Here is a 24,809-nt window from a genome sequence, read left to right as displayed (position 1 = left end):
GACTTGTGATCAAATATAAGTCACTGTGCTGTATCATTTTAAAAGTTTTTTTTTATATTAAATGCAATGTTGTTTTCCTTCCTTATTTTTCATAGCGGAGAACACAAATATCCTTTCCCTTGTTCCAAGCAGCACACTGAGACACTAAACGTGATCAGCACCTAGTGGTAACAGAGGCTCTATTTATACCAGTCTGCTACATGAGTCTTGGACTGCTTCTCATCTCTCTGCCCACAATACCACAGACCCTTTGGCTCTGCCTCCTATTTTTATGTCTCTGCCCGGTCCTTTGACCCTTTGACATTGATTTTGATATTGAGCCCTCATCAATAACTTATCTGGTTCTCACCATCTGATTTCCTACTCTGAACACTTAGAGCACAATACCGGGTCTGCTCTGACTCCAGCCCTTGGCCTGTTCCTCATGTGGTAACAGCTGGCCTGAAGAAAGCAGATGATCATGTCCGGGAGGCAGAGAACAGGGGAATGAGTGGGAGGTAGCAACAGAACTACAGACTTACAAATAAATATGCCAGACAGGGATGGAGAACAGACTCGGGAAATGCATTATTGGATGGTATCAGAAGGAAGACACACAGACAAGCATCAGCGGGTCAAGACACTGGGTTCTAGAGCAAGGGAGTCCCAGAGAGTTGAAAGGAGGTAGAGGATGTTGCTGATTTGGGAGTGATGGCAACTCCATGAGTTTCCAGTGTTACCATATATAGACATGGAAAAGGAGCAAGGCAGGAGAGAGAGCTAGGGTGTCGCTTCGAGGCAGAAAGCTTGATGGACATATGTAGATCCCTGGGCTCATCTCTCCAGCACTGTTACTATCACCACCACAACCAACTCTGACAGCAATGCTCAGCATGCCACGGTGAGCATACAGTAGGCTTGGGGAAGGCTGCACTCTGTCTAGAAAGAGGGATCGGCTCAACTGGAAGAAAGACGCAAAATGGGTCTTCCAATTATTATCCTTTTAACACTTTTTAAACTTCATTATTTAAAACGTTTATTACTTATTTAACAGTTATGCACAGAAATTAACCAGGGCTCCAAACTAAAATTGTCATCTTCAGCGCAGCTGTAAATAAACCGAAGGCATCTTTGAGAAGAGAGGCGGGAGTCATAAGGACCGGTGGGGAGAGAGGTGTGATGGGGCCAGGTGAAGATGAGCTGAAACAGTGGGCTGTGAGTTTAGAGTGATCTGGATGCCAGCAGTCTCTGTGGCTTCTCGGCATATGAGGAAAAGGAAAGAGGAAGTGACATGCGTGGAATGGGAGCTGCAAGAGCAGGCAGCCTAAAGACTGGGTGATGTTGATTTACAATGGCCTATGTTGATGGCAGTCTCAACAAGGCATTTGTGGAAATGGAGGGTCATATAGCAGATCCTCACCAGGACTGTCGATTGCGTTGGGTGGGTTACTCAGTCTAGGGGTTTGTAACCCACCCTGCAATCAGTTATTCCAGGGTCACGGAGGGGCGCTACCTGGAAGGGAATGAGCTAGGACAGAAGAATGAGGCTAAGCAGATTTGTCAAAGCCCCCGTTTATTAGGATCATGGTTGCTGTTTATATAGGCCCTGGATGAGGACTTGGTGGGCAGGGCACGGGATCTCGCCGCGTGGTCCCGGTCACGTAGGCCAGGTTCATCACGTAGGCCAAGAGGTTACATTTGGACAGGTAGGCCAAGAAGTCACAAGTTGCCACACCTGGTTCCCTGGATAGCTGGAATGTGAGGCGCATTCTGCTAACAGATAAGTTAATTGGGTGTGGGGCAGGATCTCTCAATAGTACATAATTATGGGTGTGGGGTTCCCTGCAGACTCCCCAGGGTGATGGTTCCTGTAATGATTTTTAGGGGGGAAATGGCTCGTGACACAGGACTGCCTGACTAAACACGGGGACAAAGACAGGCTGTTAGAATACTGCCACACAAGTGCCTTCCGGCTTTCTCCTAGCAATTACCTAACCATTTTTTCCCCCACTGACATGGCTGTGTCACATAGCTGAACTGTGTCCCTGATATTTGTCGACTTCTCCCAGTGCGTCTGGAATTATTCTCAACTATAAATACATTGTTTCATTTCATTCTGCCAATAGCACAAACTCAAAGAGTTATTACCACCCACTTCATAGGAAAGAATACTGAGACACAAAGAACTTACATGGCAAAAGTAAAGTCGTGCAGAAGGTTGACAAGTCAGAAAGGAGCCTAGGTAGTCAGACCACTGCTTCTGTCAGTACAAATGCCTTTTATGGTGGATAAATCCCTGCTCATGTGAAGTTGTTATTGTGCCTGCTCACGCAGAACACCTGCATTAATCTTTCTCTTTGCTGGACCAGAGGTTCCTGAGAAATTTAGTCTCCCAAGAATGGAACTCACATCTTTTTTGTTAGAAATAATTCAGAGGAAAGAGCACCCTTCCCTTCTTTGTGTCTTCCTAGTGCCCTTCCATGCTCTGCATCTTCCTAGTGCCCTTCCGTGCTCTGCCTCTGCCTACCATCACCTTACTACAATCTTTGTTGTGGGTACAGCTCTACAACATCATGCTCACAAAAATGCCATGATCTCTTTTAGTTCTAGAAAAATCCCGAGGCAGCAAGGCGGCTCAGAGAGTGGGGTACATTTTGAGAGTCAACTCTCTTCTGCTCTCCACACTACAAACTGAACTCGGGTCACCCTGGATCGTATAGTAGGCCCTTTTACCTGCTGAACAACCTTCCCAGTCCCAGGTGACCAATTTTTAAAATTACTAACAATTATCCTGTCTGCAACTGTACCACATAGATGGAGAACTCTTCCTTGTTTTCTGTTGTCTTCGTTGAGTTGGTCTTGAACCCCTTTGAGACCAATAATCCGGTGGTATATGGTCCTCTTAGCCCTTCATTTAACATGTTAGACAAGCAGGTTGTGACTAGATTTTTGGAGTGTGTTTAGGACATCTCCGTGAGTGTCTCCTTCACACCAGCCTCAGGGTCAGTTTACACCTCAGCCTGACCTCTGGGACGGATAAGGCTCGTTGTAATGTGTCAGTATGGCCCAGATTCTCAGTACCACCTTTAAGGACCCTTTGTGCTGTGGGTGGGGAGAGCTGATGGAGAGAAACTCTACGTTTGTGCAGGAAATTGACAGATTGATCCAAGTACATCCAGTAGATGTTATAGTGATACAGCGGAAGGCTGAGTGAAAACACTGTGATATGGAAAATAATTTAATTTTCAGGCAATATCCCTGGAATACAAGGGAAGTCTTGGATGAGTTGGCCTGACTAACCACGCCGTTCTGACTGAACTTGCAAATCTTTTTTATTCTTGCACTTGGTTGATTATATAAGCTGGACTGGATAGCAAAAAAAAAAAAAAAAGAAAAAAATTATTTTCTCCATCATTCTCTGTTCAAATGAGCTCTGTTGAATAGTTTCTTGGCTGCTGGAAGAAATTTCAGACAAATTACTTGGCCCTTTGGGGGGTGATTTTCATATAATAAATGTCGTCTGGTCTTTTTCAGCCACTAGAGCAGACATATATCAATAATTTAAAAGTCTTGTCAAATGAAGTGCTGGAACTTGAAAAATAATTAATTTAGTCCAGAATTTCCCCTCTATCCCTTCTGCAAGCATGGGTCTGCCTTGGCCGCAGAGGGCTGACATGAATTGACTTTGTGCTTTATGACTATGTGAGGCAAAGACAAGGAAATAGCTTCACAATGCCCTGGTCTGACTCCAGCCTTTTGTTCCCAGCTTAGACCCCTCCCTCAGGGAACATGGAGAACAGAGAAGACAGAAGGAATAAGTAAGAAAGGGCTTCCTTTAACAGGCTAGCTTTAATCTAATCTAGGCAGTTTAGGCTATGGAAAATAAAACTGGCCACCGTCATCTCATGGATGCTTGGGCAGTTGTCTTATAAAATTTTCAAAAAGTTACCAAACTGGGGAACCACTGGCATTTTACCCATCTATGCTTTCTCTGAGAAGCAGGGGGTCAGTCCCCGGGAAAGCAAACAAAGATGGAGGGTAAGAAGCAGTTGGCATGATGGCGTGTGGCAACAGCCAGAACTAACCTTTGTAGAGCATTCTTCTGTCCCCTCTATTCAACCCAGACTACATGAATATCCACAGAAACTCTAAAAATGGACCGCTTCCCTTCAGGTGGGATGCACTTAAAGAGTTAAAGTGAAATGGACTGGAACCTCATGGAAGGTTCTAAACTAGGGTAAACAAAACAAATAGGAAGAAGTGGCTGCTTATTTTTTTTTCCTGGAAACAACAATCATGATGATGTATGTCTGAACGCTTGCAGAATTTAATAACAGTAAGTCTTCACATTGAAGGAAAAATAAACAGCCAGGAAACACAGAAACTCTCTATCATCTGGGTTTTCATACTTTTTGCCTAGCGTGTGTCATAACGTAAGATCAATTATTGGAAAGCAAGAGGTTTTATTGTGCTGGGAGGTGGTCTTTGCCTGGAAACCAAAGAGACTAAAGCAAACTGCCCCCATTCGCATGCTGAGAATATTACCAATCTGAATGGTTCAAAACTGCATGTAGAGACTAAAGATTAAAAAATATCATTTTAAAATTTTGGTAATTACATACATGTATACCCTGAGATAGGCTTACTAAGCCTCGGAATGCAGGGAAGTTTCCACCTGTCCTTCCCTGGTCCAATTCTCCCCTGGCATTCCCGGTCTGAGAACACATAGCTTTACATGCTGTCAGATTTGGATTCTTTATTTGATTACCTGTCCTTTCCAGGTCTCCTCTAATCATTCAAGTCTCCTCCATGAACATAGGCTGCAGAGGAGCAATTTTCCAAATTTCAAGGTCAGCACCTAAGAGATACGAGCCCTCAAATGTTTGTTGGACAAAGAGTGCCTGCAGGGGGTTGACTATGACTGGTCAAGGTGTGGCTGTGGCTTGTGAGCGGACCTCAATCCCCAGCCATCGTGTTAACCCGCAGGAAGGAGAGTGGTTTGAATTTACTTAGAAAACAATGGTTTACCCAGGTGGACTCAACTCTACTTCCCTGTGGTTCAAGGCCCATAGTAAATGACTCATTTATTCAATGACCTATGCAAAGTTGTACAGACCAATAAAGATAACAAAAACCAAGCGGAAGACCAGTAAACCTGACCACTTTCTGTGTGGACAGAGAGACCAGGTTTCACTGACTCTTTTGTTTCCTGGGGGCTTCCTGTGCTCTAAGCCCTTGACAAATGCCAGAGTTTTGCCTGTGAAAGATGTTGAGCTCTGAATGAGTTCAGAAACGTTCACATAAGTCAATACACATGACTGAGCTGAGATCCTCCCCATCCCAGGTCTTCCCTTTCTGATGTTGCTGCCTATTCAAATCTCCAAGTAGCATAAGGCATCTCCTAAGAGCTCCCCTGTCGATGGCAGTTTCCATGGAGGAATACATGACATTGAATCTCCTTGGGCTGCATTGCAGAAACATTCGCTGTGGACATCTCTGCATGTGAACTAATTGTAAACCATGCATCAATTTATTTACCACACACATTTTTTTCAAAAAAATTCATTATTCATTTTATCCAGTTAAAAATTTTCCCAGAGCTGGGGAGATAGCTCAGTGGTTAAGATAATTTTTCTAACATCGAGGCACTCTGGAAGCTGGCACACCGTTCTCTACTCAGAGCCGCATGCGTAAACACAGCCCGCTGCTATTGTACTGCAAGGGTGTTGTTGAGGACACTGTACAGTGTTCTCTACTCAGAGCCACGTGTATAACACAGTTTGCTGCTATCGTACTGCAAGGATGTTGTTGAGGACATTGTACAACTTACACAGCAGTCATCATACAAGAACTTGGAAAATCTTTTTCTCATCTGTGGTAAAAAGAATAACTCTCCAAAACTGACCTATGTTGTCTTTTAATGCACATCAATCAAATAATATATGTTGTTTTTTTCCTATCATTTGGCCTAGAAAATTCCGGCGAATGTGGGACTCTATCTGCTAAAAGAACAAAGTATCAAGAGATGTACACTGTGTTCTATCCCTATCCTGCTTTCAGCAGAGCTCAACTTTCCCTGTTTTCTCCACTTTTATTTCTTACTGTTTCATTTCTTTTGCATGTATTTACCTAAGACATCTTAGGTGTGTGTGGGAACAAAGGAGAAATACAGACACCCAAAATAGACTAAAAATGTGTCTCCTGAGAAGATGTAGACAAGTTTTCAACAGAGTATGGTTGGATGCTCTTCTTCCTTCATCTATCTTGCCTCCTCTCCTGAGAAGCATTGATGTTATAAGCAATATAACTGGGCCATATTTTCATATGTGACCAGGGAGACAAAAAGGAAGAAAAGGGTGTGTTGTAAAGATGGAGACACGACTTTGTAAGCTAAGAATGGAAATAAATGCAAAAATATAGTATGTGAAAATATACTCTCATGAAAATTCATTGTCAGCTAAAAATCAAAGTAAATAGTAAACCATCGTTAGCAGGTGAAAACATTTTATCCTTATGAAAATTCACTGTAAGGTAAATTTTGTGAAGCAGAAACCTTGACTTCACTTATTGCCACAACCCTAGCACCTAGAATAGCGTTCGGTACAAAGCAGATATTGAATCAATATGTGTTTGGAAAATGAATATAATAGATTTGAATTTAGAACTGTGTTAGTAGCAAAGGAATGATCTGAATATTCGTTGTGTAACCTGTTGAGATTTTTTCCATATTTAAAATGAAGCCATTTGATATGTGCCTTCTTAGAGTCCTCCCAAAGACTCTCTTGTTTAAACATGTGACTATAAATACTTACAGCAATTTGGAAATTTTGTTTTACAAACAGGATATCCAGGTATGTCTTCAATGGCCATTGTAGGCGGGGATGTGTCAACACCAGATGCAACTCCCCAGGGAGAGTAGCGGGCTTTCTGCCCAAGCTTCATGTTCAGCAACTCATCATCTTACTACTATGTCTAAAACCTGGAGTTTTGGGAAAAGGCTATGTTTTCCAGCTGATTTAGAGTTACCCTGCAGTGACCACATAAGGATGTGATGATGGCTATATTCTTAACAGTAAACTGGGATGGCCTGCATTACAGCTTACCTTTCATTTGTCAAGGGATTTTAAGGTAATATTAAAGTAACCCAGTTACAAGGTTAGAAAAAGGGAAACCGCCAGTAACAAGTTGACATTAAACATGAATCACAGAGCGTCAGCCTCAGAACAGCCAGTGTCTGAGGAGGAAGGACATTTCACATGTCCCCAAAGTCACACAGATAAAAAAACAGTGCGTCAAAGCAAAATTACAGTTTCATAAGAAAAAGCAGTTGGATTCTGAAAATAATTTTATCTTGCAGCCAGCAATTCCATCATGATGACTAAAGGCTTCAACTATGTCCAGACATCCAGTGGGACAGACGGCAAAAACTGTTGAGTATACCACGGGTCCCTTTGTGCCTTCTATTCAGTCACCACACGTATTGACAGGCACCATGTCCTATGTTCATAATGATATTCTTGAAAACTTATAAAGCATTGGCCACGTTTAAAGTACTGTTGCAGATGATTAGACTGCATATATAAACAAGATCTAAGTTTCAAATTTGCTGTGAAAAGAGACAGATACATGGTAACTAATGATACAAGGAAGAAAACTCAATACACAGACATGAGAAGAGTCAAGGGAGGACGGCAGGGGCTGCTACGGTAACTGGGAAAATTGTCTTGAAAATGAGGAACCAAAAGTAAGATGTGATGGTACACACCTGTTATAAACAGAGATCTGCTTTTGTTTTCTGGCCTCCCAGACAAAAATAATCACACAGAAAAACTATATTAATTACAACACTGTTTAGCCAACAGCTCAGGCATATTCCTAGCTAACTCATATCTTAAATTATCCCATTTCTGTTCATCTATGTATCACCATGAGGCTGAGGCTTACTGATAAGGCTCTGGCATTTTTCTCCTTCAGCAGCTACATGGTGTCTCCCTGACTCCACCTTCTTTCCTCCTCTGTCTCTGCTTGGATTTCCAGCCTTGTCTTTCTCAGTGAAACATTCTCATCTTGCTTCCTCAACCTGTAATCCCAGGATTTGGGGAGATGAAGAGAACGGATAATGAGTTCAAGAACTGGCCATGTAGCCAGTTCAGGGTCATCTTCTGATGCATAGGTAGTTCATGGAACTACTGCATTCTGGAAGGAGCAGGAGGGGGACGGCAGGGGTAGAGAAGGGTGATAGATAGAACCAAAAACCAATGAAGATGTCAGACCAAGTTCTGAACACATGTGTAGAAAGTGCAAACTAGCCAGGATATGTGTATCCATAATGAAAATAAAAGAGAATGAACTCCCACCCCTAGCTGAAGAGCTATTGACAGTTGATGGCTGCTGGGCAGAGAGACTTGGTTTTCTTTAAGGGTGTGGGCCCTGACAGGTCGACCATGTTCCCATGGATGGTCCATACTCATGCATAAATGGGCAGCACTAATTAGACTCAGTGAGTTATGGGAGGCGGGGAGAGAAAGGAAGGAGTAAGGTAGATAGATGATAGATAAAATATAGATAGATGAGACATAGATTAGATAGATAGATAGATAGATAGATAGATAGATAGATAGATAGATGATAGATAGATAGATGATAGATAGATAGATAGATAGATAGATAGATAGATAGATAGATAGATAGATGATAGACAGACAGACAGACAGACAGACAGACAGATAGATAATAGATAGACAGACAGATAGATAGACAAACAGATAGTCAGATAGACTGAACATGAAGGGAGTGCATGTTGGAGAGAGTCCAGAAGGAGCTGGAGGGACTCAGGGAGAGAATATAAACAAAGAATGCTGTATACATGCATAAAATCTTAAAGACTAAATTTAAATATTATATTTTTTTAAGCAGAAGAGACAGTCGAAGACAATGTAAAGGCACCACTATAATGTGGAACCGTGCCATCTGCAGGGCCCACTTTAGTAGATATTAACAGCCTGCAGAGGACACTTACTTCCTCTGTGCGGCGGAAGACAGAGCTGACAGGGGAGGTCCCATGTAGAGTAGAATAAAAAGAAGCAGGGACATCGCTGGCTCAAGATTCAAAATCAGACATAACTGCTGAGCTCATCTGTACTCGCTGGCTCAGTCACTGTGTCACTGGAAGGCTGACCCAGGAATTGGGAGAGAAAAAAGAATTCACATAGTACAGGTCTTTGTATTATTATTTATTGCTTTTATCTCTTTGGTGGACCTAAGTCCAAAAGTTAGATCAATCACAATCTTTAATTCATCACATACTTTCCTCATTAGCCAATGGAATACTCTTCATAATTTAACATAGTCTCTTTGTTAAATATACTAATAATTGATACCTATGTTTAAACTCAGTATCCCAAAACAGGGGATGAAAAGGCAGTGCTCAGACGGGGGAGCATTGAAGAAGAAGCACAGATCAGTGGAGTTTAGACACAGAACAGAGGTAGCACATCAGATGATGGTGAAAAAGAAGGGACCTTTTCAGCCAACTTACCTGAAATACTGATTATTTTTAAGAAAAGCGTTCAAATGGACTTTTATACTACACATTATACAGAAACAAACTGCATATAGTTTAAGACCTATTTTTATTTTATAAACTATATTTTTAAAAAACTTACAAATAAACAATATCCTCACACATTAAACTAAACTGATCAAAGTCTGTGCAATTCAGTGAACTTCTTTACAGCTAAAATAAGCATAGTTTAAGATCTTGATGTCAAAATGCAAAAATTTAAATATGAAATAAAAGTGTGTTTTTTGTACTGGTTCTAAGAGGATTGATAACTTACATGGAATTAAGAAATCTGGTTCATGAGAAGACAATTTTTTCTTTTTCTTTTTTTGTTTGTTTTGTTTTTTTGTTTTTTGTTTTTTTGTTTTGATACAGAGTTTCTCATGTAGTTTTGGCACCTGTCTTGTTACCCACTCTGTAGCACAGGCTGGCCTCAAACTCAGAGCCGCTTGCCTCTGCCTCCCAAGTGTTGGGATTAAATGCATGCACCACCACCTGGCAAGAAGACAAATGTTTAAAAAGTTTTAAAAGGAAGTTCTACTTGGGGGAAGATATTTGTCACATATTTCACAACTGAAAGGACTCAATACCCTTACATCTATGTAAGGAGGGACTGAGGAAATGGTCCAGTGGGAACTGGTGATCGCTCTGTGTGCAAGCATGAGGACCTGAGTTCAAATCCCTAGCACCTGAGCCAGCATAGCTAAGCATGCCTGTCAGCCCAGTACTGTGGAGTGGAAAGGGGCCTTAAAGACAAGAAAATTGCTGAGGCTTGCCAGCTGTCCAGCTCTAGGTTCAGTGAGGGACTGTATCTCAGGGGAATGAGGGAGAATGTGATAGCGCAGGACAGCTGGCTGACATCCCTCTGTGAGAAACAAGATTCTCACCTCCTTAACTACAAACTCAGAAGACTAGCAAAAGCTAAGCAGCTTTTGGTTCTGCAGAAAGGACAGCAGCATAGAGATGTTGATGTGGCCGGAGACAGACAGTGATTTTAAAGTCCCTGGTCCCAAAAATTTTCTGTCCTCAGACTGGTACTCTAGTGAGTTACAATCTTTACCCTCTATGAGCGTCCTATTGGTTCAGAATGCAAAGCCTTATCTGATAAACATCCTGGGGCTCGAGACGACACCCTTTTCTTAATAAGGATGTCTGCCCTGCAGTCACGAAGCAGACTGTCTGCCACTTCCAGCTCTCGGGACGTTGAGACTAGCCAGCGTCAGTCCCAGTGAAGGCAGAAGGGAAGCCTCATTTTTTCTGCTTATCTGTGAGACTTTGATGAGTTAAGCACACTTCGTACTAAAAATTTACCATAATGATTTATTGCTTACATTTCTTTGGCTTCTGCACGCATGTATATGGGTGCATGCATGCACACACATGCATCCACATGCATGTATTACACAAATACCTGCAGAGAGAAAGGAAAGAGAAGGTGTAAAGAATGCCTACAGCTCAAAACAATAACAAAACAAAGGACAATAGAAAAAGTATGTAAGGAAAGCTTAGAACTCAACAACAAAAGCCAATAGAAAATGGAAGCAACCCTTCATTTCAAACTATGAAACACATCAGCTTAGAAACATCTAAAGAGTTGTTCTGACTCTAGGAATCAAGAAAGGTGAACAAAAAATGAAATCAGAGTCACTTTTTCTGCATTGTCATTGTCAGTTGCTGTGCTGTAATTACAACTTATATATGCTGTTTATGTTAACACATGTTGTTACTCTCTCTTCCCACGGTTCCAGCATGATGTGTGAAAGCTGAACGGGGCCAACCCTACTCAACAATCTTATTCCTAGTTATAGGCCTTCTTCCAAAATTTGGTGTACAGGAGGAATGAGCATAAATACTGGCAGAAAACTCCATTTATACAGCAAAAATTATGAATAATCTAAATGACAGTGGTCAATAGAACAAATAAATTGTTGTATGTACAAAGAAAATGTTACAGAGGAACAAAAGATGAGTGAGAGTAGCCATGTGTAGCAGCATAAATAAATCTTAATGAATCTGTGTTCAGTACAAAAAAATTCCAGGGGAAAACATATATTTTAATTTTTAAAAATAAAATGTGTCGCCAGATGTGGTGGTTACATCTGTAGTTCCAGCACTCTAGGGACTGAAATAAGAGATTAGCCATGAATTTGATGTCAGCATGGTTTACATGGTAAGTTTCAAGTCCATATGAGCTATAGATAAGATTCTATCTCAAAAACATAACTAATTATAAAGAATATAATTTAATACACAGATTAGTCATGTGATAACATTCAGAACAGTATTGTTAGGAACTTTAAAAGACAGGACAAATACACTGTTGTTTATTACAACCCAAAAATCTATGTGTATGAATAAAAGTGAGAAAATATTAAGTGAAGAGAATAACCAACAATAGGAGGATGTTGAAGGGAATGAATTATTATGAAGCCATCAAAAAGTATAGACAGGATGTACTAATATACTCATTGCATCTTATATATGCAAAGACACAAGTTCGAAAGGCTTTGCCCAGTGGACAAATTGACAAGAAAATATTAGTGACACAGAGGAAGACGTCCACACTTATGTTGTGTAATATAAAGGAGAGTTGTTTGCAATAACTGCTAAAATTCTCTACCTACCCTAGTGTCTTCTCATCCTTTATTCCTTAGATTGTTGTGTAAACAAGTGCCACGAACCCTTTATGTTACCTGTACCTTGTCCCTAAGGACAGTCTGGACAAGTCAGTGAAACACCAGTGAAGGAGCAACAGGCAGATAAACGAAGGGACACTTGTTGGTTATGGAGTGAGAACTTTGTAGCAGTAGAGATAAAGGTTTATTGAGGATGTTATTGGAAAAGACAATCCCAAGGTAAATCGATATTGTGCATACAAAGCATTTTATATTTTAATTCTCACCATAATACTTTTCAATGTGTAATCTTTTGCATTATTTCTATTATTTTTTAAGTTGTACCCAGGGTATGGAGTATGAAAGAACATGACCTAAAACTTTTGACCTCTGTCTCACTGCCCTATGTATCCTAACATCTACAACAATGACCGGCACACAGTCTGTGCTCATCGGAGAGTGACTGAGTTGAAAGATAATTGCATGTAGACAAAGAAGACGACTCAGGCAGATGCACAGTAAAACGAAATGATTTGCCTAATTGAACGTTGGAAAATTATTTTTTGAGGCAGTTTCACGTAGCCTATGCTGGCCTCCAACTTACTCTGTAGCTGAGAATGACTTGAATTGGACTTCAGATCCTCCTGCCTCTACTTCCAGAGTGCTGGAATTTCAGACACACACCACCATACCTAGGTCTGTCCATGGTGATGGGTATCCAACTCAGGGCTTCATGCATGTTAGGTAAGCACTCTACCAAAATGAGCGACATTCTCAGCCTATTGTTATTATATTGTGCTGTGCTGGGGCTAGGGGCACAGACAGAAGAAAAAAGGAAGAAGAGGAGGAAAGGAGGAAGGGAAAAGACTGGAAATATTCTTGGCATCCTGTACATCAGCATGAGGAAGGGCAGAGAGGTTATTCATATGTTTTGAGCCAGATAATAGGTTTCCCTGCTGATTCAGTAAACCAGATCAAGCCAAATTACAAGTGTAACAACATACTTGTTCAGAACAAAGCAACTCCCAGGTACATTCACTGGTTTCAGGGAACAGGCCAGAGAAGTCTCACCTAGGAGACCTTAGGTGAAGGATGATGGGGTGCTAGCCAGCAGCTGGGACTGTCCCCAAGTATGGCCAAAGGCTAAGCCCATGGGCAGCAACTTGGGCTGGCTGGTCATATCAGGAAACTGGGCTTGACTGGCTGCCAGAAAGATGGAACTGAGCTTTTTGTTCCTTTCCTTTGTTTAGAGATTTTAGTGTGGGCAGGGTTGGGGGAAGTGGAAAAGTAGGAGTTTTCCAGTTATCCAGAAACTAGGAATCAAAGATTCCCACTCCACTTAGTCTTGCCTTATTGTTTATACAATACTGTCGCATCTAGTATTACATTCTTAGTCTCTTTGATACAGTTCATAATGAAATGAACTATTATGATCTTCCCTTTTTTCTGTTCTTTACCATTTGAAAACTTCATTTGTCCAAGGACATCTCATCAGTGGTCTTATCCTAAAATGGTCTTAGAGACAATAAGGTCTAGAAAGGGACTCTGACATCCATCGAACAAAGGATGTCTCACTGGCAGTGAAGACTCACCTTCTCAGTACCGCGTGAATAAGATGGGACCATTTTCTCTCCATAAGTTTAAAAGAAGAAGCAAACAAACAAAAAACAAACTCCCCTGCCGTGGGTTGCTCTATTTATAATCATTCGCAGAAATCCATTAGAATCTAACAAGCTGAAATGGAAATGCCCGCTCCTCAGCTGTTTTGAAACACATTGCTGCCAGTTGAATGGGGCTGCAGTGCGACATGCAATATTGGATGACGCATTTGGCAAGATTCAGGACAGGCGTTGGTAATGAGATTTTTTTTCTCTCTCTCCTCAATATGCTTATTTCAATAGATTTATGAAGTGCTTACGGGCGGAGACAGAATGATAATGGATGGATTTCTGCTTTTCAGGGTCTTTTGCTGCTTGTGAACATGGTCTTGGGAGATTCGCTTTATGGGCCTCATGCATATTTAAATACCTCTGCCACTTTTATTGCGTTGCACTTATCCTCGTTTATAAGGATGTTTGAACACAGTCTTTTGCTGTCATTTTGTGTATTACCTTAACGAGATCCAGGCTGGTATTAAAAGACATTGGAATCTAATCCTACTTCAGCCTCCAAATTTCCCCAGAATCCGGAACCAAAATGTATATTTTACTTTAAGCACCCATGCAATGGGAACAGTCTGCCGGGACACCTTCATACCCCAGTGGGTGAGGTTAATGACATCTTGGAAGACATTTTCATCTCAGTGCTTGGGTCATCAGGCCATGGAGAAGAAAATTGAATCTTAATTACTTTCTTCCTGATTTCCCTTGCCATTTACCTGGTCCAATGAAGCCCGAGGCTACATTGAAACCAGCCAATCTGAGGTAAACAAGCAAAAAAAAAAAAGCACTTCAGGTCCCCAGAGGTTTGAAGCCTCTGACTCTTCGGAGTATATCCATACATGACATCTTCATGTCCAGGGCCTCACAATTGCCATTACTGACCTTAAAAGGAGATTTTTGTTGTTTCAGGTTTTTTTTTTTTGGTTTGTTTATTTTGGAGGCACTGTCTTTATTGGGCTCACACCAGGAGTCCGTTAGTCTTGTGGACCTCGGTGAACTTGCTGACTTGCTTCTGCATGTACTTTTCTGCCTGTGTCTGTAGCCTCAAGAGCTGCTTCCTCCAGTAGTGGATCTGGGCCTTCTCCTTCCGTTTCGCCTCCAGAATGGCCGTCATTGCCCGCTACTTCCACCAAACCTCTCCAGCCAGATGCCCCAGGTAAGCAAACTTCCTCACAGACTTCTGCCACACAACCTTGAGGGCAGCAGGGACCGCCATGTGCATATATATATATATATATATATATATATAACTATATATATATACTTCAAAAATTCTGATAATAATGAACTTTGATATAATTCTAAGTAGATTTAGCTGCAATGAGAAACAGTTGCTAATATGCTATCATTTCCTGGACAACCGTCAACAGTACTTAAGTGAACAGGAAAAGTTACTGTGCCTAGTGGAGAAAAGTAGGATACACTAGGATCTTTAAGCCCTCTCCGTAGATAAGAAGTGCCCTTTCCTGCTGAGCACACTTTACCAGGAGCCACCCAAGGAAGGATACAGGAATGTACTTGAGATTCTACGACAGTCTTTCTGTGTTCACAGTTGTGGCTGATACTGGTTTCGTACAAGAGAATGCTATTGGCTACCCTGCTGTTTGCTATTCCCATGTCAAAGCCATGCTTGTTATGGATTTTGATGAAAACAGATGCTCAAAAGACTTCAAGGAACATTAACTTATGTATTTAACAAACATGGTGAGGCCTCAACACAGACCATTTGCATCCAACCAAGAACTCAACATCATTCTGCTTGGACTCCCTGAGAGATTGAAGGATAGAAAGTGGGATGGCTAAGAATGGGGTATTTATAAGGGGAGACTGTGTGAGCTTTCAGAAAACTGCTGGGTAATGAAAGATAGGTCATTGGAGGTAACCAATTCTACCTTGCAGAGAATTCTATCCACAACCATGCTTCAGGAAGATGGCTCTCCCCTGGGAGCAATCAGTATCAAAACTACTCATAGGGGCTGGAGAAAGGGCTCAGTTATTAAGTGCTTGCCTGGCAAGCAGGAGGACCTAGTTCAGACTCACAGAATCCATGAAAATACTCGTGGTTATGCAGCCTGCCTGTAGTTCCAACTCGGGAAAGAAAAGACAGGGGTCCCCCACCCCAACATGCTGGCTATCTAGGTCAGCCACACTGAGAGATCATACCTCAGTAAATAAGGTGAAAGAGTGATTCAGGGTGACTTCGAAATGAAATCCCAAATCTCTGTATGCGTGCCCATGTATGCATGCATCCACATGAACACGTGCCCACACCACACAGAGACACAAATACACACGGAAGTGAGCAAAGAAAAAAAGAGAGTCATCTCGTCTTACTAAAAGATTCCTAACATGTTTTTGTATTGAAATTCCTCCTTTTACTCATTTGAAATTTTTAAGACATGTCAAATCAAATGGGAGCTTCTTTCTCTTCACTTCTCTCCCCGCCACTAAATATTTGCTACATGTAAAACAATAGCTCTTAAAGCAGAAAAGAAAACAAGCCAGACTGGGGGCACATGCCTGTAATGACAGCACTTGAGAGAGGTGGCAGCTAGGCAACAGGGTCACCACAGATGTGAGGCCAGCATGGCTTATGCAGAGAGGCCCGGAGACACACAAGGAGAACAAACAAAATGAAATGTGTAAAACTAGCTCCCGCCTTTTCCAAAGTGGCTTTATATTTTAATTTTATTATATAATATGTTTTATTCTAAGAAATGTTGCAGTTGTATAAAAAGAAATTTTACTAAATCATCAATTTGCAAAATTTAAATGTTGATATTTTTATAATCTGTGTGTATTGTGGCAATGCTCCTTGCATTGTATTAAGCTTGATTTTTTTTAATTTAATAAAAAAAATCAGTACTAACAAGAAAAAATGCTCTCCCACATTTAAGACAAATCCTATTAGTGTTTATTGGCTACTAATTATAGAATTTTCTTCATTGGTTCACTAATAATAAACACTCAGTGAAAAATATTTTTTCTTTAAACACAGATTTCTCCCAAATAGATAGTAGTTTTTCAACCAGTTTTACCTTAGCATAAATTAATATATTCCACCCTTCCTCACAAACATACTATGAAAGGATACTAAAAGATGCCAGGCTGTGAAAGTAAGACGATAAAGGCGACACTATTTCAAGCAAAACAAACAAACAAAAAAAAAAGTTTATCCAGAAAAATCTGCTGCCTTCTTTATTTTGTCCACATCTTGGCCTGTTCACAACTGATTTTTAATTACTCATTGCTCTAAGCTCAAGGCAAAGGCTTGCTTGCAGGTGTTGCACAGACTCTGTGCCTGGGCTAAAAAGACTCGTGGCCATGGAGGTTTGCTGATGCAGTTCACAGTCCACAGTTGACTAGAAATGCCAGGGACCCACAAGCACAAATGCCTTTCTTCCTTCTTGAATGTTCCAGCAAGGTCTTCAAAGTCCTACTTTTCTGTTTACTTGACCATAACACTTTCATTCTTTTGCAGCCTTTCTGCTTCTCTGTGGCGTGGGCATGAAAGCAAAGACGGCCTACTATCCATGTCAAAGGAGCTTTCTTCTGTTCTTATTCCTAAGAGACTAAGTCAATCTACTTTCAGGCTTGTGGCAGAATAAGACCACATATTTTATAAAGAAAATGCATGTCTTTTCTTATAACTCTAGAGACTGGAGGATCAAGATCAAGATACAGGCATTTGATGAAGACCTTGCTAGGACCTCACAGAGTACAAGGTTAAAAGGCTGGGGATAGCACTACAAGAAGCCTCTTTCATGAGAGTCTTAAGACCATTCATCAGAGACAAGCTCCTGTATTTTACTGACCTCTTAAAGACTCACTTCTCAGTGCTCTCATGTTGTCAACATCCTTGAGAGGAGGCACCTTCAGACCTCAGCAGTGACCCTCATCAAAACTTTCCCAATCAGAGGTGTTAAAACCATATGCACCCCTTTAACTCCCACTGTATGTGGGATAATCTAATATCTACTGCAAGACTGCTGAATAAGATTAAGTATTTGTTACTGTACCTCTTCCCACTTGTTAGATACAATTCATGTTGAAGGAAAAAGTCTAACTAGAAAAACAGGCTGCCTATCTTCTTCCATTAGCAGATCCATTGATACCCAGTGAGATGCACACTTCAGTCCCCTCAGAAGCAAGCTTGGCTCCACACGGTGAGTACTTGAGGAAGACAGAGTAACACAGAAAACAGTGGTATGCTTAAGTAGGCCCAGATAGAAAACAAGAACGATGAGATGCCAGTTGCAGGCAGGTGCTTTAAAGAGCTTCCCCATGAAAATAACAACGAGAGGTGGGTGCAAAAAATCCTTCAGTCACTTGGACAAGATGGACAGAGGCTTTTATGTTTGCTTCAAATGAAATATATATGACAACATTTTGACCAGTTAGACCCCTGAAAATCCACCAGGCATGCAATGATGAGTCAACATGTTTTTGTTTATTTGTTGCAAAAGAATCTATGATGATATCCACTGTCTCTTAGCATGGAGAATCAGAATTTTAATTAGCTGAATCTTAACTAACCTGTGAGAGTATGGCTAGGACCATATCTTTCCGTGGCCTCGCCTGCAGAATTTTGCAAAGCTACTTATATTTTGGGTGGCGTTTCTTCAGCCGTCCTTGTTTTGTTATTCAGAAGTATAAAGATTCTGTTCCCTAAACTACCAGGAAATGCCACTCATTTGGTAGCCATTAGACAGATCTCTGGACCCCAGCCTTGCTGTACCTAGGTCTTTAGAATTAAATTTAATGTAGAAACATCTCTTTAGCCATATCAGATTTAGCATGGCTATGCTGAGGCCATTCACATTGAAAATTTCCCAGTAATACTTGTAATTCAATTACGAGTTTATGCAACTTGATCATATTGAGATGGCTGTCAAGATGAATTCAGGTGTTGCCTTTACATCTCTAGATGTTGTCTCTAGCACAACCAAAGGATTTCCAGATGTCGCTACAACAGCAAGAGGAATGACTAAAAATGGCCACAACTATATCACCAGTGAGTTGTCTTTTATTTTATGTTTTGTTTACTCAGAAATTATTTTTCAGAGCCTTTCCAGACATTCTGACACCTGTTGGGTATTCAGGGACACTAGCATCCTAAAGATTATGGTCCATTGGAGATGACACGTGAAAAAGAAGTAATCAGACAACTGAACTTGTTTGTGACAAGAATTATGATAAAGTGCTCTCAGAATCCAGAGAAAGACCTGATTTCAACTGCAGAATAGGAAATGTGATGAGGTGCTTATATTTTAAATTAAAATTTGAAAGAATAAAATGGAATAAGAATCAGCCAGCTGATAAGTAGAAGAAACATTGCAGGCTTGTGAAAACATTATTCGAGTCAAGAAAGATGGTTGTAATAAAGAGTACTCCTGCAGCTCAACTAATAATAATTATGTCAGTGCAAAATGCAGTTTCTTGTTCTTTTGCATCTTGAAAGAGCAAGGGACTCAGTGGAGTTTTTCCTTCATAGAGACCATGGTTAGTAAGTCATAGGAATAGTCAGTAATTTCCCATTGTGCGGAGCATGCTCAGCTGACCTGAGAGCCACACAACCTTCCATATGGGTGGCCATACAATTGCCCATCACTACAGTATCATCCCACGTACATCATGAAAAAAAAAATGCTGAAGACAAAGTTCTAACCAATAGTTTCATCCTGGCTTCCTAGCTCAGAGAGATTGAAAGGTCGAAGCTCCACTGTGCAAACGGTGTTCAAACGGTGATTCACCCGCCTTGATGCAAAACTTGTTTTAAACCTTTTCTTCTTTTGTTTTCTAAAATGCTGGTTGTGAAATGTTGGCTCTTATATAATTTCCAGCTATAGCTTAGTAAGTTTTGACTTGATGAATTGAACTCAGCTCTAGGCTCAGTATGATGGTTCTCTCTTTTTTTTTTTTTTTCTCATGCTACCCAACAAGTCTATGCTATGAAATCTCTAGCCTTTGTAGAAACAAAGCAGCATGTAACTATGAATAGATCATCATGAGCTTCAAAGATACCTTCAGTGTCTCCTATAGCAGGTTGTGGTGGGAGCTGCCATCAGGAAGATCCAAAATGTGTGCTGTCTGAAAAGGATGAGCCTCTAGATTTAATCATACTGATACACTTGGCAATAGCATGAGATTGTAGTCCAAATTATGTAAACATGCAAAATATTGATAACACTAATTTTTTTAGTGATGAACTCAGGGCTTCATGCATATCGGTTAACTACTCTAGCATTGACCTACAGCCCCAATCTCGTGAAACTAATATTTTCAGTCAGTCCTTTCATCCTTATTTTTTGAAACTCTACTATGTAAAAATCAATAATCAAAACTAGGAAACAAAAGAAACATAAACCTTATCACCACCCACAAGTAATTTATCACCCAAATTGAAATAGTCAGGAAAAACAAACTAGATAATTTTTATTATCTAAATTAATACTAAGTATTATTTTCACAAAATAATATTAACTGTGACTAGAGTATGAGTGCAGGTGCAGCCAAACACCAGAAGAGGCAGTCTGATCCCTTGGAGAGCTACTGTTAATTGAGATTGTAGGTTACTTGACGCAGGGCCTGGGAACTGAACCTGGATCCTCTACAAGAGCACACAGTGCTCCTAAGCACTAAGCCATCTTTCCAGCCCCATGATCTGTAATTCTCATTACATGTTTTGTGAATGCTTCAATGGAGGCTTATAAATATATCAAAACGTGGATTTGAGACCAAGAAACTTGAACTTTTTTCAGAAAAATATGAATTTCTTAAGGTATGGTAGAGTCTTTGCCTAAGCATATGCAGGGGTCTGAGTCTGACTCACTGAATAAATGAACAAATGAATGAATGAATGATGTCTGAGAATTATTGGTAGAGTACTTAACCCGCATGCAGTAAACTTTTGGTTTAATCTTCAAAGCCTCATAAGAATGGAAGGGCAAATCTACAATCTTCCACTCAGGGGGTAGAGGCAGGAGAATCACAAGTTCAAAGTCATTCTCAGCTACATAGTGACTTTCAGGAAACCTAGACTACTAGAAACTCTGTCTCAAAAACAGTAAACTGTATGGCTAAGAAATTTTGCTCAAGTATTGTTAGAAGAAAAAGAAAAGCTTGAAATAATTTGATCATCTAACATTATGAAACAAATTAAATTAACTACAGTACTGTAGAATTAACCAGGGACAGGACAGAATGAGATGTATCTCTATACATTACTATGGAAATAACTCAAGTGTGCTCTAAGAGGCCTGGAACAGAATCATATATAAGAATGCCCCATTTATAATATATGGGATATATAATATCTGTTTATGACACACACTTATACATAAATATTCTTGTAGCCATAGAAAATTGCTGACAGGATACTTAATCAATTATTAAGTTGTCATCTCCTATACAAAAGAACATATGGTCATAGTCAGTGAACATCTTGGGAAAAACATGTCTCTTCTGTAGACAGAAGTTTTTGTCTCCACAGTCCCGCAACTGTTCACTACCAAAAAAACACACAGAGGCTTATATTAATTATAAACTGTTTGACCTATTTGCTCAGGCTTATTACTAACAGCTCTTACAATTTATATTACCTCATAATTCTTGTCTATATTTAGCCACATGGCTTGGTACCTTTTTTCAGTGAGGCATTCTCTTCTTGCTTCCTTTGCATCTGTCTGGTGACTCACTCTCTGTCTTTCCTCTTCCCAGAATTCTCCTGGTCTGGTTGTCCTGCCTGTACTCCCTGCCTGGCCACTGGCCAATCAGCATTTTATTAAACCAACATGAGTGACAAATCTTTACAGTGCACAAGAGCATTATCCTACAGCATTCCTCCATATAAAAAGTTAATGTTTTGTGACATCAAGGATCACACAAAACACTTCATGCATGTTGAGCAAGCGTTCTACCACCAGCCTACAGTGAACTACAGAAATCCCTGTTTTTCCCAATGTCAACATTTAGCACTAACTTTCATCTCTTTCTGCTTTGTGCAGGTATCACTGTTAATAAGCCCAGAGATGGAATGTCTTGGCCTGTGATTGTAGCAGCTTTGCTCCTTTTCTGTGCAATATTGTTCATGCTAGGAGTAAGAAAATGGTGTCAGTATCAAAAAGAAATGTGAGTATTTTGAGACATGTAGAGACATCTACATTTTCCATTGTAAAATATTTACTTGATACAAAGACTACACTGCATTCATCTCACAATTTAATGAGCAATCCAGGCTTCTAGAAGCTCAGAGAAAAATTTCCCAGAATCATTCAGTGAAGGCTCAACACAGGACTGATCCTGATTCAGTCCACCTGTCTGCACTAGCTCGCTCAGGAGGAACATTAGACACTGTGCACAGGTCAGTAGGCATGAAACGAGAACTGAGCCCACCTCACCATGAAGCTGTCTTCTTTTAATCTTCATTATTTTTTTCATTTTTCTGAATTTTTGACCTGACTGGGATCAGCTGGGCCCAGATGCTCAAGTGTGAAATTGAGTAAGAGAAGTAATTTTTAAGAACTTTCCAGTTGCTCTCCATCAGAGTGGGCTTCTCTCGCCTTTTCCCTTTTTTCACAGAGGGGGAAAGAGGTACTTTATTTTCCCAAATTCTCTACACAGCATTCTCATGTAGGTGTAAGGGTAAACCCCTTTTTCCTGATTCAGTGATGGAGCATGAGCCTGGACCAGGCTGTGGTCACAGGAAAGGCCCAGAAGACACAGTGCCGATCACCGTGTGTTCGCTCTCTAATGTAACAGTCATCACTGCAGGGCATCCTCTTCCCAGAGGATCCCTTAAGACTGCGATAGGAGGGCCCAACAGGCATCTTACCTATCACATGCATCCCAGAAAAACTATGAATGTGGCCCGGTGCATTTGAAGATGGAGAAGATGATGTCACCATGTCAAAAGTGAATGCTCCTGTTTTATAACTATGAGCAACAAATATTTCATGTTAATGAAAAACAAAAGCAATATTCTGGTTTTTTTTTTATCCAAGGACTGGATCTTGGACAGTATATGATCTTAACAAATTCATATTTTTTTTGAAAAAAGCACAAGTTTCTTAGACTCAAATCTACATTTTGGCATATTTTTAAACATTTACAAGCAAGGTAATAAGAATTACAGATTATTGAACTGGAAAGATGGCTCAATGCTTAAGAGCCCTTGCTGCTCTTGCAGAGTACTGAGGCTCATTTCCCAGCACCTATATCTAATAGCTCACAACCTCAAGTAGCAGTTGTTTTAATTGTGTGTCCTGGTATCTGAGGGTACTTGCTCTCATACCTGGCATACACACAACTAAAGACAAATCTTTTTAAGTTAGTGGTATTAATATTAATATAAATGGAAGTACAAAAACTGAGTTTTCAATTATTCTCTCCTTAAATATCTGTATTATGTAAAGATAAAAGTAAACAAAATATTCTCTTTCTCTCTCCCCTCTCTCTCTCCCTCCCCATTCTTTTCACACATTCTTTGTCTAAATTGAGATGCTATTGATTGCCAGAGCATAGACACACAAAAATTCTCACAGAGATGTCCCTTTTTTCTGCTATCAAAATGTCTTGAGCATTGGTACAACAAAATCCCTCATGAACCTGGATGCTTGGCGCACATACGACAGAGATGCATTGTGCTAACGTGAACTAAGGCTTTGCACAAAGACAATGTCAAGCGTGTGTTATCCAGCCAACCAACCCAGAAGTACAGGAACAAGGAACACCTTGCTTCTTGCTTGTACCAGATCCTCACCATGTACCTGAGTGTATGCATAAAAATTGAGGGTAGAGTCAGCAAAGTTGATCTTTCAAAAAGTCCTTGAATTTTATGTTTCTGTCTCTGGAGGGATGTTCTACCCATGTAAGAGTAAAGTTCCTTCCATTAGGAGGCAGTTGCCATGGAGATTATAGGATCTCATTACAGGACTTCTTTTGCTGGGCTGCTTTCCTTAAGCTTAGTGACTTAAAACCTCTTTGCCTCAAACTGTCAAACAGTGATTATAATAATCACAGTTATTATATATAGTATAATAATACTGTAATATATAAATATATGTGAATGTTATATATATATATCACTCATACAAAATAAGTGATGTCAGGATCAAAATCACTTTGCAAACTATAAAATACCACATTAATCATATATGTGTATATATACATTCACACACACATGCGTGCATACATATCCCTATTAATTAATGGTAAGATCATTTGCAGAGTTAAGCTGTCAAAAATTCTAAATAATATAAGAGTGTATCTCTTCCTCACCCATCAGCATACCCCTAATTTTAAGAAACACCACCCCACATTCTCAACACTGAAAGAGAAATGTTTTCTTCTCAGCATGGAAAGACCCCCACCTTTCAAGCCACCACCGCCTCCCATCAAGTACACGTGCATTCAGGAGCCCACTGGACATGACCTGCCTTGTCATGAGATGGAGACACTCTGAGCTTCTGAGGTTTGCCACGCAGTAGAGCGTTTCTGCCATCCTATTGAAAGCTAGATATTGTTCTGTATTACTGTCATCACCAGCCAGCTGAGCCTCGGCTGCAGCTCAAATGAATGCTGGAAATAAACAAACTGCTTTCCCAACACCTTGTCCTCTTTCATCTGCACACACTCGAGATGTAAATATGAGTTACAGCGGTGGTTCTCAACCTGTGGCAAACATCTATCTCCAAAAAATATTTACATCACTATTCATAATAGCAGCAAAATGACAGTTATGAAGTAGTAATAAAGATAGGTTTATGCTTGGAGTCACCACAACATGAGAGACTGTATCAAAGGGTCTAAGCATTAAGAAGGTTAAGAGCCACTGTGTCCGAGGATGAAGCAATGTTTACACCCAGTGCAAGTTCTAGAGACTCACTGTCTTATGTAGGAAGCTCACATCAGGCTGCTGTCATTTTTAAAAAGTGCATTCTTTCTATTTTTTAGTCTCAGTGCTCTACTGGGGGAGGACAGTGATTTCCAGCA

At 40.4% G+C, this 24,809-nt stretch overlaps 1 protein-coding gene across 3 annotated transcripts in view; it reads left to right on the top strand.

Moving 5' to 3' along the window:
* Cd96 (CD96 molecule) overlaps nucleotides 1-24,433 on the top strand; it is a 76,143-nt gene extending 51,710 nt beyond the window's left edge. The window contains exons 10-15 of one of the 3 annotated variants that reach the window (XM_050149013.1): nucleotides 7,337-7,408; nucleotides 14,860-14,973; nucleotides 17,921-17,983; nucleotides 18,745-18,831; nucleotides 21,824-21,947; nucleotides 24,171-24,433. In XM_050149013.1, coding sequence (XP_050004970.1) covers nucleotides 7,337-7,408; nucleotides 14,860-14,973; nucleotides 17,921-17,983; nucleotides 18,745-18,831; nucleotides 21,824-21,947; nucleotides 24,171-24,279 — 569 coding nt within the window. In that variant the 3' untranslated portion in view covers nucleotides 24,280-24,433. Of the gene's footprint in view, nucleotides 1-7,336; nucleotides 7,409-14,859; nucleotides 14,974-17,917; nucleotides 17,984-18,744; nucleotides 18,832-21,823; nucleotides 21,948-24,170 lie in introns of all 3 variants that reach the window. The other 2 variants (XM_050149012.1, XM_050149014.1) reach the window with 2 other exon arrangements.
* The last annotated feature ends 376 nt before the right edge of the window (nucleotides 24,434-24,809 follow it).

Source organism: Alexandromys fortis, unplaced genomic scaffold, assembly GCF_014885135.2.
Source record: "Alexandromys fortis isolate MF-2015 unplaced genomic scaffold, M_Fortis_MF-2015_v1.1 scaffold_4, whole genome shotgun sequence".
NCBI lineage: Eukaryota > Metazoa > Chordata > Mammalia > Rodentia > Cricetidae > Alexandromys > Alexandromys fortis.
This window is presented reverse-complemented; position numbering and strand designations above follow the sequence as displayed.